At 40.3% G+C, this 16668-nt stretch overlaps 1 protein-coding gene across 1 annotated transcript in view; it reads left to right on the forward strand.

Moving 5' to 3' along the window:
• The first annotated feature begins 1357 nt into the window (after positions 1-1357).
• The window catches only part of LOC130492895 (FRAS1-related extracellular matrix protein 1-like), a 90188-nt gene continuing 74877 nt past the window's right edge, over positions 1358-16668 (forward strand). The window contains exons 1-5 of the mRNA XM_056866660.1: positions 1358-1588; positions 8496-8590; positions 10558-10859; positions 12951-13135; positions 15191-15514. Coding sequence (XP_056722638.1) covers positions 1358-1588; positions 8496-8590; positions 10558-10859; positions 12951-13135; positions 15191-15514 — 1137 coding nt within the window. The remainder of the gene's footprint in view (positions 1589-8495; positions 8591-10557; positions 10860-12950; positions 13136-15190; positions 15515-16668) is intronic.

Here is a 16668-nt window from a genome sequence, read left to right on the forward strand (position 1 = left end):
CAAATATGCTCTTTGTGTCCCAAACTCAAGTATTAAGCTCAAGTATTCAGTACCCCAGCTTTGCTTCTTCCCAACATTAACATCTGCTACTCTCTTAGTTATTGCCAGATGTCCAGCTGTAGTGGGTAACTAATCCTGCTATTAATTAGGAGGTTGTGTTAGATTGTGCAACCATGCAGGGGGGCTTTTATAAAGAGGAAAATAATTTACCTTTACCTTGGGTGTTGGAGTGCCATGCATGAATAAACAGATGAATAAAATATTTTGGTGAGGCTTGCAATTCTGTGGGCTTGTGTACGAAGTTGGCATGGTGGCGTTTGGGCTCCCTTCCACTATATGATTCAAGAAAAACAGTAATTCCTAAATAATGTGTTGAAACCCACTAATGGATTACTGCAGCACTGCAAATGGATTAAATTCATTACACCAGGAGTTTTCAGGACAATGTGCCATACAGATTCTTGGAAACCAAGAGGAAGTGTGAATCAGTAACCATCTCTCTCATTACTTCCTTTCAGGGTCCGCCGTATCATTAGGCAGAATGAAGTAACCTGCCTCAGAGAAAAAATTAACAGGCAGAAAATTGTCAGTTATATAGGTTATTGTATTTTTGCCACTGTGTGTGAGTAAGTATATGAGTGTGTGATCTGAGGGATGAAGGGTGCCTGTCAGATTTTCTTCACCAAAAAATTTGGACTGTTCCTGCTTCCTGTAACATGCAAAACACCTCTGAGATGTCGCATTCTAACACTGTGTGCTGAGCATTCTAGGGAAAAAGCTTCAACAATCTGCATAAGATCTATATCCCTTAGACTTGCTATGTCTCGCCAGCCTTTTTTTATTTTTATTTTTCCAGCTGACTTATGGTGATCCTGTGGGGTTTTCAAGGCTAGAGCCATTCAGAGGTAGTTTAGCATTGCCAGCCTCTGTGTTGGGACCCTTGGTGATTTCCCATCCAAATCCCAACTAGGGCTGACCCTTCTTAGTTTCTGAGAACTGACAAGAGTAGGCTATCCTGGGCTATCCAGGGCAGCCTCTGGTCAGCCTAACTGATCTGAAATACGACTATGAGAATGTTGTTTGTGATGATGGTGCTTTACCTTTTTTTAAAAAAAATTCTTTCTCCCTCTCTTCTCAGATTTTAACAGACGTGCTTGTTATTCTTAATGCTGGAGTTCATTCATGACCTGATTATCCTGAAGGCACTCTGAAAGGCCGCCTTGTCCAGATTTCATTATGAAGGACATATCCTTAATAGAACACATCTAGTCTGGTGCACTTGATTATATGGTGAAGCTTCTCTGGAAAGACTGAGACAACACCTCCTTTGTAAGGGTTTTTCATTGTGGCTAACACTATGAAGGTTTTGGAAAACAGCTGGCTCCTTTTGCTCTTTGCACTTAATCTGAGAGGCATCTTCTCCTCCTTTGTCAATGTCAACCATGGGGTGAAAGTGATGAAGGGTCAGTCTGTTTTCCTGTCTCAAGAAGACCTGCAGTTTTCCATTCCCAGCAAGAACGATGCCTGCAAAATAGAAGTTGTGATGAATGAGCCAATAACCCAGAGAGTTGGGAAACTAACTCCACAGGTATGTAGAATGAAAATTTCATTACATGGTAATTGTGTCGATCTTTGCATGTGCATGAGACAGAGGAGTAAGGATTTATGGGTAGGAACAACCATTTGAAGAGGTAAAGTGGCAGTTACCAACAACAGTATTAGCTTCCTTTGTGAATGAAGCTTGATAGTTAATTAAATGTGAAAAACTGCTTGTGAATCCTGTCCTCCAAACTAAAACAATGAATAAACACTAAAAGCAAAGCTGACTGATCTCTCTTTGTTTACTTTGATTGAATGGCTGAAAGAAATTGCACTTTGCCCTCAAACTCTTTGATCATTTATGCTTCGTTATCAGCCTCATGATCCCCATGGGACTGCTTCGAGGCTTTTTTTGAGTTATTCATGATTTTTTCGACCTTCAGAAGTCACTTTGCAGTTGCCTCGCAGTTGTCCCATGGTTTCAGGAACCTATTTTATCACGAATTTAAATTTTGCCTCGATCCCAAAGCAAAGCTGATCGAGGCAATTCCTGTGAATAGTGTTAACTTAGGGTTTCTTTCCTCATGCCCATTCCCACTTGTCCCTCCCCCTTCAAACCCTCTCCCCCTTGAGGCCATTTTGGTGATTTTTGGTAGCATGTTTTAAGATCTTGGGAATGGAGTCAGGTATTCCCCCCCCCCCCACACACACACCTCATATGTGACCTTTCTGGTCCATTTCAACAACCAGAGTTCTTTAAAGTTTACTGGTGCTAGACCCCTACTTTGAGATGGTCAGAAACAAATTGGTGGGGAGTGGGTTCCTTCTCTGCTTTGGCTGTAAAATGATGCTCCATGCCCCCCCCATTCCCCTCTACCCACCCTTGCCTTATTTTTGTTAGCAATCACTCGCAAGCAGGAAAAAAAGGGTTTCATGCCTTAAATAGGATGCATGCGTGTGTGTGTGTGGGGGGGGGGTGGGAATCTGCCCAGCTGTGTTCACTCCTGATCTCAGGGTACTTTTTTTAACTGAGCCAAGTAGCAGAGAATCATACGCAGGACACAAGCCTGTTAATTTTTTTTGTCTGCCATATTTATTTTAGCAACAAAATAATTAATCTTTAAATAGAAATGACGACAACAGCAGCCGAGGGAAAGACACAGCGTCCCCCCCCCACCAATTCAGGCAATTAACCACCGATATAACAGGGAGGGAGGAGCACTGGGTTTTCCCCTTGGCTTCTCTTGTCTTAATTTCTATTTATAGATGCATCATTTTATGGCTAAAATAAATATGGCAGACAAAAAAAATAACAGGCTTGTATCCTGCGTGTGATTCTCTGCTTTGTTTGGTAAAATGAATCCCTGATATCGGGAGTGAACACAGCTGGGAAGATTTCCTCCTCACATATACACACAAGCATCCTCTTAAAGGCATGGAACTCTTTTTTCTATTTGTGAGTGATTACCAATGGAAAGATGCAATGGAAATGAACCTGCCAGTGTTTTTCTGTTCTTATAAACTTGAAACAATTTGGTGTGTGTGTGTGTGTGTGTGGGTTTCCAGACCTGCCTCTGCTTTGGCTGTAAAATGACCATGTGGTTAATTACAAATGCAAGAATCCTGCTGCAAAGCTGGCGGGTCTGGTGGCATATTTCAAAGAATACACTACAGCCAATAACAAAGCAGCATTGTCAGAGGGGAGGGATTCCAAAGCTCAGTATTTTGCTGGGGATGGATGATTGAATGCACGGTACTCCTGGAAGATCTTTGGGGCAACAAGCCTCCATGAATACAGTTTTGAGAATTCAGATCAGAAAAATGTGCGTCCGCTGAGCAGCAAACCCAGCACAAATTTCCCCTGCATAAATGGCCTTCAAATCTGTGGGAGGTTTTAAGTTAAGAGCTGCCATGAAGTATAGCAGCTGTTTGTTTATATACACTGAAGATAACCAATGTCTCCAGGGCAATGTACAGCAATACTTTACTGTATGTCAGAGTTCCTCTTAATTATTCCCTCTGTAATATTGGTGTTACTAAATGCAAACCTACTACATACCATGTTATTTGCTGAGCTCCCAAGAATTGCTAACAGATGGTAAACATACAAAAGAGGGTTTTGTTTCTTTCCACTCTAGCAACAATACAACATATTCCCCATATCGCCTTTCCTCTCCTGATTTGTCTAGTAAACTTTTCCATCTGTGTTTATTTGAGGGAAACCAATAAAAGAAAACAAAGCTTGATCAATATGGATACTAGAACTACACAGCTACCACTGAAAACAGCAGCCCTGTGTCATGCCCCTTTTTCGTTTCCTCTGTCTATAGTAAAGCAAAATGATATGAATATCATAGTGAAACAGGTTTCCCAGTAAACTTCTCCATGTGGGTTTTTTCATTGGTTCTGGCTCCATACAGCTTTGGTTTATCCCCTGATTTCCACATGCATTTTTGTACCTTTATTTTTCACTTTGGATTTTTCCCCTCCCCCCCCATCAGATACCACTTTTACCCCAATGTTTTTCTGGAAGTTGATTTTGAGTTGGCTTTTTCCTAGTGTGTAATGTTTCTATTAGTTTTCTTTGTCCTGCTGACCCCCACCAACTTCCAGCCTACTTTTTAATGATTGGACCATCATCATTGTTAAACCACTCCCTAGCTCCCCCAAGACAGTGATTTCAATTTTAAAAATGGCCCTAAAATATCAATATAATGCTGTAGCATTGTAATGATAGTTTGAGTTTCTCTGAATTTCCAGCTTTCATTTTTTAAAAGTAAGTCTCTGTCCTTTTCCTTCATGGAGATATAATGGAAAAGGGAGATCTCCACAAGGGAAAGGGCTAGAGACTTTTTGTTAAATTAAAGCTGGGAATTCAGAGAACCTACTTAAACTAACATTTAGGTCTGTTTAAAAAAAAACAAAAAACGGGATCCTCTGATGCCACCAATAATGACAGCACCCTCCCTTAGAAATCCTCATTATTTAAGTCATTACTTAAGCCATGTGTGGAAGAAAATAAACTGACTCCACAATCGTAAAAATGCACAGGAAGGGCAGACGTGTGGAAGAACTATGTTCAAGTCAATTCCAATGTTTGTGGATCAACTCCCAATAAAAGCAGGAGTAACTAATGCATGTGGAACCCTGTATTTTCCTCTCTGAATATCAGGCATGCCACAGCCTGATACCAATAAGCTTTAAGCTCCCCCTCCCAACACCATTTTCCCTATCTAAAATGTTAGTATTTTCCTTGTTGGAGAAAATCATACAGATACCCACATTGTAGGGGGATTTCTAGAGTATAATGTGCCCCGGGGCTCCATACATTCCCCCAACAAAACAACCATGTTGTTTTAGTATCTATGAAAGGCTGCTAAATTAGATCATCCAGAGCTTTCGGTTGGGTGTCATCAACAAACTGATAACTCTCACCTCTATATTTCTTTGACTGAGCACCCAAATGCTGCTGTTTCTGTTCTCAACTGGTGCCTCAGTGCAGTGGTCAAATGGATGGGAGAGAACAGGCTGAAACTGAATCCAGGCAAGACAGAGGTGATGCTGGCCAGCAGAGCTGACGTTTTGGGTAAAGTTGATTCCCATTTTAGATGGGGTGAAATTGTCTGACCACGTAAAGCATGAGGGTGCTTTCAGACACCCCCCCCCCAAAAAAAAATGAAGATCAGGCAACGGAACAAAAAGTGCCTGTTTCAAAACTATGTCTGGTTAGGAAATTATCATCCTTTGTAGACTCTGCTAATCTGGCCACACAAAACTACACTGCTGAAAGATGGGTTACTATATATGGGACTGACCTAGAAGACAATTTGGAAACTTGTGCAAACTGTGGCTGCCCATTTGCTTAGACTCTCTCTTTGTGACCTTGCTATACCTGTACTGGCACCCAGTTAGCTTTGGGTTTCAATTGAAACTGGTGGTCCTTTAAACCTCCGCATAATCTGGGACCCTTATATCTGAAGAACCACCTCTAGTGGTATAATGCACCATGTCAGCCCGAAGATTTTTGTCTGCGATTCCATCCTCAAGGCTTTTCTAACTGCCCTAGCTTAGCAAATGGCCTTTCAGTTGTTCCATCTCTGTAGAATGGCCTTCCAGGGGCCATTCCGTACTGACCTTGTGAAATGTATGCAAGTTTAGGCTGCTCCAAAACATTATCATGAATTTTTGCATAATTCTGTCTGTATTTGCAGACTATGTATGATTTAGTTTAAAAACCTAGTTTGAGGCTTACCTGGTTAAAACCATCAGGTAGTAGAGGTTATGGAGGAATTCTGACTGAGACCTTGGAGAGTGGCTGCAGGTTAGAGTAGACAACACTAATCTTGATAGAGTAGACAACACTAATCTTGATGTCCTGACTCAGAATAAATCAGCTTCATGTATTTGTGTACGTTTATTTAATTTGTTTAAAACAGTTAGATCTAGAATCTGTTTTGAATTTTTTAATAAGAACTAGGGCTTTTCTGCACTCTGCAGATTTTCTTAGGAGTCATTCCACAAATATTGGAATTAGTTTGGACACTGTTCTTTCAAAAACACTGATCTTTGCCAAGGAGGGCAGGATATAAGACTGAATAAAATAAATAAATAAATAACCATCTTCCCTCCCTCTGCATTTTCACAGTTGTAGAGTGTGTATTTTCTTCTTCATCTGCCTTAAACAATCAGGATTTTCAAGGGAGGGTGTTGTTATCATCAGTGGCATCTTTTTATTTTTGTGCGTGCTTATATCAATATCATGGCTCTGTTTTTTTTTAAAGGCACTAAATATTGTTATATTGTAAGCATACAGTTGTAGTATAGCAATGATAGGTTTAGCAGGTTCTCTGAATTCCCAGCTTGCTTTCTTTCTTTCTTTCTTTCTTTCTTTCTTTCTTTCTTTCTTTCTTTCTTTCTTTCTTTCTTTCTTTCTTTCTTTCTTTCTTTCTTTCTTTCTTTCTTTCTTTCTTTCTTTCTTTCTTTCTTTCTTTCTTCTTCTTTCTTTCTCTCTTAAGTAGGTAAGTAAGTAAGTCTCTGTATATGGTAGTGGGGTGAACTTCATCCCCAAATTGGAAAGGATTTGGATCAGGCAACAAGAGTTTTTAGTGAAATTCAATAAAACAATCCCTGAACAAAGATAATCAAAACCTGCCCTTGTGTTGCTAAAGGACCCCCCCCCCTTTTCACCACTGCAAAGGCTGCATTAAGGAAAGGCTTGTCCTGTGATCTAGTTTGCTGTCATTAAAATGAGTAATGTGCTAGGAATGTGTGACAATTTAATTACAAACTGTAATTGAAAAGTAGTTGAAGTGGAAATCAAAGCAAAGCTAGACAGTAATTAGGAAAAGATTTAGCTCCCCTTTGTTTTACTTGCTAAATTTGTGGACAATTATGGCTGCCTCTTCTTATGAAAGGAAAACATATTAGGAAGCATAAAACAGATGTTTCTTTTTAACAAAGCAGATTGTGTCTGTTTTATAATGGCTTTCTGCTTATGGTGAGAGTCCTGCTGAAGAAAAAAATCATTATTTATCTCCCTCGTTATCAATTAAAAGGAACTAATGATGGAAAAATACAGTTTCTGGATATTATCAGCACTATTTTCTGATGGATAGCATTGTCTCTTCCTGCCATGGGAGAAGATGATTTTTCAACGCTAAGAGCAATTTCAAATGTGACTTAAATTGCCTTTGAGCCTCTTAATATCTGAAGTAATTTTCACACATGAGGCTTAATTTGGCTTTTTAAAAACTGAATCCTAAGAGATGGAGGTTCAGTTTAGGGTTGCCAGTTCTTGCTTGGGAAATTCCTGGAGATTTGGGAGCAGCACCGAGGAGGGACTTCTGCCTCCAAAGTTGCCATTTTCTCCAGGGAACTGATCTCTGTCATCTGGAGATTAGTTGTAATTATGGGAGAACTCCAACCACACCTGGAGGTTGGCAGCCCTAGTTCAGTTTCTTTCAGATTCTCGCCCACATTAGCAACATTTCTGTACAAGACTAAAAATATGAGGCTAGGCTCAAATAGACTTCCTAATTTCATGCGTAAAAATACTATGATGGTTGTTAATCCAGACAACAATGTGCCTACCATTAGGCAGAAGGAGTGTACCCACTTGAGGTGACAGACTTGGGAAACCATGCAATGGTATCAAACGAACAGTGATTTACGTATTACTGCTCTGTGAACAGAAACACATAGTGTAAGATGGACATCCATAATGCAAATGCAAATTTTGTCCAAGTTTGTTCTTACATTCACATTAAAAACAAATTGAAACAAGAATCATTTTAAGCCTAATGTCTGACAATTATTAGGATTTTCAGCAGCAGATTCAGGAGCAATGTTGGGCTTTATCTTTTTTATCCCTCCAAAAAGCTTATACATAGTTCTTCTCTATTTTATCTTCACAGTAGCTCTATGAGGTATTTTAGGCTTGCTGACCCAAGATCAACCAGTTAGCTTCATGGCTGAGTGGTGGTAGGAACCTGGATCTCCCTAGACTTTAAGCACTATTACTGCACATTGGCTAGCTGGTTATTAGCAGATCTATAATATGATGCTATTGGACGTTCCTAAAGTTTGAGTAAGCACTTGCCTGCTGCTATGTTAGCATAATCTGACCATGGAATAGAAATTACTGACTGAGAAATCCTCTGTGATGGAACAGCAGCACGGGTCCAGAATCCCGCAAGGATCATGCTAATCATGTTTTTATTAGAACTTTACAAAGGAAACATTAAAATAGTTTTTAAATATTATTTCCCTCTTTGTGAACAATTATTCCTGTATCACTAGTTCTTTGTGCTTGGGAATGAATATCACTCCTGCTTTATGACACATCTCTCAAGGCAAACCAAAAATCACCTGAAAATGTAACATCCTCTAGGACATACCTGTGTTCTTTATAATTAAGCTTAACCTGTGTTCTTTATAATTAAGCTTATCTTTAACAGGTATTTGATTGCCATTTTCTTCCCAATGAAGTCAAGTACACTCATAATGGCTGCCCAATTCTCGATGAAGACTGGGTCATGCTGAGGTTATACAGGTAAGCCATACTTGGGTTTTGCTTTTGTAAAGGAGTATTCCTTAGGAACAGCAAACTCATTTCCAACATTTGCTAACAGAAAACAGAAATTAGAATGTTTTCTACCTGTATGCTCATATACATCCTAGTACTTTCTTCTTCTGCCACAATGATGAAAAATAAATCCAGGGTGCCCATTTGCTGTTATACAAGATGTATGTTACCATGCACATAATGTTTCATTCTTCTCCTTGGTCCACCAACAATTTTTTTTCTGCCAGTGATCTTTACTGTAATTGATGGCAACTATCATTCCAAGAATGGATCTCTCAAGAGCCCTTTTCAGATGTTACATCCATGTGTACCAGGAGTTTTCTAAACATGTACAGAGCCTCTCAATATGTATAGTGGCAGTGCACGTTTTTAAAAAATACATGTACAGCTTTGGTATTGACAAGTTGACTAGTGGATTTTCCAGGATTCTGGTTTGTACACCCCAAAGCTGTACATGCATACAGTATATGTGTGTTCAGACTACATGGCAGCCACACATCTTGGGAATATCATGGACAGTATACTCAGATATCTGCAGTTACCAGGCTCCCAGAATGCATAAATGTAGCATCTGAACAGGGCTAAGGCACTAGGTTCATGAATCTAGGCCCATGGTTTGCGGAACAGAATCACAATTCATGGCACTATCCAGTAATAGAAACTGGTGGTTTCCTGACAAGCAACTAACTAAAAAAAACCTCTTTTAAAAACCAGCCCATTGGCAGGACCAGCTAGTGTGTTCTTTGTATACTGCATTAAGTACATGTAAAGATTTTAAAAGAAATAAAAATAAAAACACTACAAAGCTTCCTAGCTTTTATGACATTGTTCATACTTCCCCCCCCAAACAAATATTACATAAAGACATACAAACATATAAACATACACATCAGATTATTCCATTATAATGGAACTTATTCTGTAACTTCTGTTATATCTTCAATGGCGTATTTCTTACTTACATTTTTACGTTCTATTATTTTTATCAGTTAACACCTATGTACGCAAGATATACTTTCAATTTTTCATAAAAATCAGATGTTGATCTATTATTTACTAAAGACATTAACTTAGCCATAGTTACATATTCTGCTTCTTTATTTGTCCATTCAGTTACATCTGGGTAATCTTCTGCTTTCCATTTTCTTGCATACTCCACTCTTGCCGCTGTCAACTTATATTTAAATAATTCATTATATATTTTTGGCATATTGTCTGGCAAAATATTTAACAACACACTTTTTAAATCTAGGACAATTCTGATTTTCAATATTCTTTGCATTTCATCATGTATCATTTTTTTGCTTTTTTGCGAGACATATGATAGAATGTTGCATCTATGCTTTGACATTTCCAACACTTTCCATCAAATCCCTTACTGGCCTTTGTAGTATCTTTAGGCGTTATGTATACCATCCAAAATACATTTTATACCAGTTTTCTCTAAGCATTTGACATTTTGTAAACGTAATTTATTTTAAGCGTATGTTTTCCCACTGAGTCATATCTATATCTACTCCAAAATCATCCATTTTGTCATACAGTCTTTTACTTGTTCTGTTTCAGTTTCATACTGTAGCAACACTTTATAGCTTTTCCCTAACAGGCGACCTGAATCTCCCATTATTAAACATTCAAAATGTGTCTTTTCTCTCAAAAGTCCACCTTCTTTTTTTAATTGTTCTTTCAATATTGAGACCATTTGGTAATATAACAGCCACTTTGTTCTAGAAATATTGCAGCTTGGGAAATCCATTATGGTGTATTCATTGTCATTTCATCACCAAACAAGGCCTTTTCAGATATTTTATATTTATTCCTATGATCAGATCAACTGAAAAAAAAAACATTTTCATAAAATTTTGTAGACTGTGACATGCATGTGGATGTGTTGCCATTGCTTCCTAAAGTACATTTTTATTTTTCCTTTGCAGATTTACAGAAATGGAAACGTTCACAGAGACATTCACCCTTCATATTCAGTTACTTGAACCAGACTGTAATATTATCAAAATGACCCCCAATGCCCTGGAGGTCCCTGAGTTTCGTGGCCTGTCTAATGTCATTAACAAGAACATAATTACTTTAAACTATAACAGAAAGATAAATGTGGAGTGCACTATAAGCCTGATCTCTTTAGAGACCTTTCTACCAGCCCATGGTCAGTTGGTTACTGAAGAAGCTAAAGAAGAAGGGCCTCATGGGGACCATCCTCAAAACTTCTTCCCCACATCCAGTATGGCACATTTTGTTTCTGATTATTTATTGCTATTTCCATCTAGGGTAGAGGGTATTTGGACTCATTACTGTTTGAGATTCAGGTGGTACCAGCTGTTCCTGGAATATACTGGGACATGTCCCAGGAAAATTAGCTGGTGTACTACATACACTTTAGACACTGCCTGTGACCTGATCTTCTCCCAGACTTACCTAGGCCAAAGCAGGTTTCCATGACCCAGTCCTCAACCTTTGGGCTGGCATCACCAGGCCAGGCAATTCATAGCTCCTATACTTCACTGAGTATCACATTTAAGAGGTGCTGGCAGGAGCTATAGCTGAGCCAGACTGACCGGGCAAATGGGGAACAGATGTGTAATGTCAGGGAAGACAGTTGAGCATGCACACCATTATTTGCCTTCCCCATATAAGAGGCCAAATGGCAAGGCAGCGAGGAGCCGCCAGGTCTTCTCCAGGCTGTGGAAAAGAGACTCGGAAAGTGAGAAGTAGGGAGACCAATGTTCAATTAACCATTCCCCTCTCTCCATCTGAGGCCTTTGCCAACCCTGGGGTCTTGGCTGAAACCGTGAAGGTGGACAGGGAGGACAAAGCAATTGCTGACCCCCTGTATCCCACAGATGCCTGGCTTTTTATTTTTAACAAGAATAATAATTATAGTCATCATTGTAATATAATGGATAGTACTAATGTTCAACATCACATAGTATTTGAAGTATCATGGTCTGTAGCAGCTTTCATAGTTCTATTTCAAAATTCTGTAGATAAAAGCAGTAATGGAGGCCAGCATCCCAGTAACTCTTTATATATGTTGGGTGTGCCAAGGTATATCCACTTTAGCTATGGTTGCCAGGCAATGGGGTAAGTGGGGACTTCTACTGGAGAGAGGGTGATCAGCGGCCCCGGTACAATGACAATATGACAGGTCATGTCAGAAGTGATGTCATCACACTGGGGGGCACTCTATCAGTTGCCTAACACTCTATGATATCACTTCCAAGTCCCACCTGAAACAATAGCCTCACTCCAGGGATGCCAATTGCATCCCACACATTTTGCCCAGGCATTTCCTGCCACCACCCAGCTGAGCAGCAGTAGGCAGCAGGAGCTGGGGCAGAAGATGTCCCATCCCCCAGGAGAAAACTGGTAACCCTAGTTTCAGCAGACTGTGAAGTATACAAAAAGGAATGATTACAGTTGTTCGCATTGGTTCTACAGAATAGTTTTAGGTCATGTTTGTTGTCTCATTCAGTAGAGATCTCTAGAGGAGTGAAGAGACTTTGGAGGTTGATTCAAAGTCTTTGACAGAAAAAAAAGGAAAGGGTGGAATTCACCTGCAACCCATTCAAACTAAAAAAAAAAGAGGCCAAAAAAGGTTACAGAAAAATTGATATAAATAAATCTCCTTTTAAAAAAATATTATACATTTTAACAAACAAACAAGAGCATCACAAGAGTAATGTATAACAAGAGTAACGAGAGTAATGTATAAAACATTCCTTGTGTCAGAATAAAAGAGAAGACCAAACTTGTTTCATCAACGACTTTATATATATATATAGGACCTTCTAGTCTCAATAAGTCCTGCACGCAGTATCCATAAACTACACGTGTTTACACCTTTTATTCTGACACAAGGGGTGTTTTAGACACTATATTTACTTTGTGATACTGTTGTTTGTTAAAATATATTTCCTACTGACTTTTACACAGGAGGTTTACTTATTTCCTCAAACCCCCCTTTTGGATTAAAAGAAAAATTAGACTCTCCGCATGACAGCCTGGACTGCAACCACAGTCTGGAAATGCATCCTTTCCCTCCTCAGTCAGGGCAGTGTTCCCACCTCAGAATCTATTTCTGGCAAATTAAGGAGTTGTGTGAGACCTCCTGAGCAGACGGTTCTTGCTTGAATTTATTATTATCGGAAGGGTCACTGTTGAATGTTGAGAGGTAGGTCAGAGTAAAGGAAAAGCAGCAAATTACTTTTGCTTGTGTTTCAATTGAGAGTTGCTTTTAACTAACCGTAACTGTGTGCACCTTTTCTGAAAGTTTCTGTTGCATAATTCACTGTAAGTTCCATTGAACTGTTAGAACCCAGGTGTCAGAGCGGGAGCTGCATTTCAGGTCTGAAGATCATTCAGAACATCAGAGTGACCTGTGAGGATTTTCTCTTAATGGGCCTTAGATATCAGCACCTGGACCCTCCTTCGCCCAACATTGATTACATTCCTGTCAGGCTGGACCTCACCGACATCCGAAGCAAGACTGTGTACAAGGTATAGGTCTTACATGATTGAACATACATGGTTCTGAATAGCCTAGTAGTAGGCAGCATAAAACCCGAGCCACATATCATCTCCTGTGCCCACCCCTCAAACAGTCCCTGATGTCTCTCCTCAGGTTATATGAAATGGTGTCCACAAAGGTTCAGACCATTGACTCCCATGGCATGTGTTCTCCCCAGTTTCCACAGTTATATTTTAGTGGGGACTCTAGCTTCGATGGAAAGGCAGATTACACATTTTTTAAAATAAATCAATCACAGCATCTACTGTGTGTGAGACAGAAGTATAGAAAGATACTGACTACTGATATTTCTTATAGCATAGGTACTATTGGAAGTTATTATGACAGCCAAGCTATGTAGGAACTCCACAAGGGTGGGGAGATTAGTGTACACTATTTCAGGGTTCTAGGTCATTTTGGATACAAAATTTCTGACTCTGGTTTTATTCTGGTTCTGTTCTAAAACACATTCTCCTCATGATTCTATGTTACTTCTGGGTACACTATTACTACAATTTTAGAGATGGGGCAACAGAAGCCAGCATGGAAACTAAGAGATCAAATATCACTATTTAATAGCTAAATGTCCACCTTAGCTAGTATGTTGGGTGAATCGATTGTTCTCTGTATTTAGGGTTGAAGTCATTCCTGTAGATGTTAAACAAGAGGGCAACAAAGATGGTGAGGGGTCTGGAGACCAAGTCCTATGAGGAAAGGTTGAAGGAGCTGGGTATGTTTGGCCTGAAGAGGAGAAGACTGAGAGGGGATGTGATAGCCATCTTCAAGTACTTGAAGGGCTGTCATATAGAGGATGGTGCCAAGTTGTTTTCTGTTGCCCCAGAAGATCGGATCAGAACCAACGGTTGAGATTAAATCAAAAGAGTTTCCGTCTAGACATTAGGAAGAATTTTCTAACAGTTAGAGCGCTTCCTCAGTGGAACAGACTTCCTCAGGAGGTGGTACGTGCTCCTTCCCTGGAGGTTTTTAAGCAGTGGCTAGATGGTAATCTGTCAGCAATGCTGATTCTATGACCTTAGGCAGTTCATGAGAGGGAGGGCACCTTGGCCATCTTCTGGGCATGGAGTAGGGGTCACTGGGGGTGTGGGGGGGAGGTATTTCCTGCATTCCTGCATTGTGAATTTCCTGCATTGTGCAGGAGGTTGGACTAGATGACCCTGGTGGTCCCTTCCAACTCTGTGATTCTATGATTCTATGATTTTAACTGAATTGATGGTTTTAATTAATACTGTTTGAACTGAATATTTTATCATTTTATGGTATGTATTGATGTGTCCCGCCCTGACCCTGACCATGGCTGGGATAGGGAGGGATATAAAGCATCATCATCATAATAGTAATAATAGTAGCAGCAGCCAGTACTAAGGCATCCCACCAAAGATTTGGTCAACATCCTATCTGTGCTCTTTGTTGAGAAAAAAGAAATCTGGCAGGTCAGAATATATGGCTGGGCAATATGTTCTTCCTGGTAATTCATGAGTGGTTAAGGAGTGATCTGTTGTCCCACTGGCAGGGTTGCCAACTCCAGGTTGTGAAATTGCTGAAAATTATGGGGTGGATCCTGGGGAGGGCAGGGTTTGGGGAGGGGAGGGACCTCAGCTAGGAATAATTCCATAGAGTGTGCCCTCCAAAGCAGCCATTTCCTCCAGGGGAACAGATCTCTGCAGTCTGGGGGGCAGTTGTAATTCCTGGAAAACTCAAGGTCATATCTGGAGATTAGTAACCCTAAATCCAAGTCATACAACTTTCTTGAAAAATATTTATGTGACTAGTTGGAAGGCAATGTTTTCCTGCTGTATTTTCTACAAAGGAATTATTTGAAAAGACTAGTCATGAAGAAAGCTTGTATCAAAATCAGCCTTGTAATCAATAGAATGTGATCTTTCCTGGGAGAAAACTCTCTAGACACTCAGTAAGATTTACTTCAGAGTAAAGCAGGCATAGGATTTCTGCTATCAGAAAGGGATTCAGCTATAGTTAAGGATCCACTTTTGTCACATGTTAATTTGTTGTTTCTTCTTCGGTAGACTGAACATTCTTGGCTTCCAGTTCAGATCAAAGGGGCAATTTCTAACCAGGCTCCCCAAGCTGCCTTCATGGCTCTGTTCACCCTGGAAGCAGACCAGTTCATTCTGAGCCCTTTGTCTACGGCCATATTGGATGCTGAAGACAGTGAAACACCCAAATCTCTTCTGGTGTTCAATATTACCAAGCCACCCCAAGAGGGTTTCATCACTCATCTGCAAGACCACACAAAGCCTATCTCATCCTTCATGTGGAACAGCCTCAATGATATGCTTATAGCATATCAGCCTTCAAATAGCAGCCATACAGAGAGGAAAAATTATGAGGTAATTGAAATAAGGTTGATGATGTTGCCTTATCTCTTCCTATGCATTTGAAAGCTTCATAAGCCCTGTGCGGGCATATTATGTATGATGAACATATGGAAGGATCAGACCTTTTTGAACTCATGAAGCTGCCCTATAGTCAGTCAGAGCACTGGTCTATCAAATTCAGTATAGACTACTCTGACTAGCAGCATCTCTCTGGGGTTGCAGGCACAGGTCTTTCACATCACCTTCTATCCCGTCCATTAAAAAAACACAACTGGAGATGCCATGGCCTCCTGCATGCCAAGCAGCTGCTCTACCACTGAGCCTCAGCTTCTCTCTGAGGAGCCACAGCCCCTTCTTTTCCCCTCCATGTATTCATCCAACCTTTTGAACAGAGTTAATACATGTGGACTCTCTGAATCCTGCTGCAGAGAATCATTTGTGCAAACAGCATATAATATGTGTTCAGAAGGTCAAGTGAATGGGTGGCAAATGAGACTGGCTGGTGAGATTTTGATTCTTCCTTAATACTCTCATTTCACATCAGCACAAGGCTATAATTTCACTGCCCCCCTCCCAGAACATATTTATTGGCTGGTTGAAGAAAATATTTGTCCTGGATGTTCGAAATACAATAGCATCCAGAAGCTACTTTTTCTGGGTAAAAGGAGCCCTGTGGCAGCTAGGACACTTCTGGTCAGCTTGTACCATCTTTGCTAGCAATATGTTTAAACACAGTCCTTTAGCCTGTTCAGTTTGGAAGCTGGGAGAAAATCAGAAGATGAGGGAACTTAGGCTTGTTGTAATAAAATCAGAGCCCTGACCTGGATGGCCCAGGCTAGCCTGATCTTGTCAGATCTCAGAAGCTAAGCAGGGTCAGCCCTGGTTAGTATTTGGATGGGAGACCACCAAGGAATACCAGGGTTGCTGTGCAGAGGAAGGCACTGGCAAATCACCTCTGTTAGTCTCTTGCCATGAAAACCCCAAAAGAGGTCGCCATAAGTCGGCTGCGACTTGATGGCACTTTACACACACACATAATAAAATCAGAAGAGAGTTACAAGAACACTGTTTTGTTGCTTCTTAGGGCCAAACTAGACTTGACTGCATCTTCAGGGCTGCCATAAGTCTGCTGTCCCCATTTTAAAGTGTGGCACTCTTGTCCCCCC

The sequence above is a fragment of the Euleptes europaea genome, unplaced genomic scaffold (genome assembly GCF_029931775.1).
Source record: "Euleptes europaea isolate rEulEur1 unplaced genomic scaffold, rEulEur1.hap1 H_1, whole genome shotgun sequence".
Taxonomy (NCBI): domain Eukaryota; kingdom Metazoa; phylum Chordata; class Lepidosauria; order Squamata; family Sphaerodactylidae; genus Euleptes; species Euleptes europaea.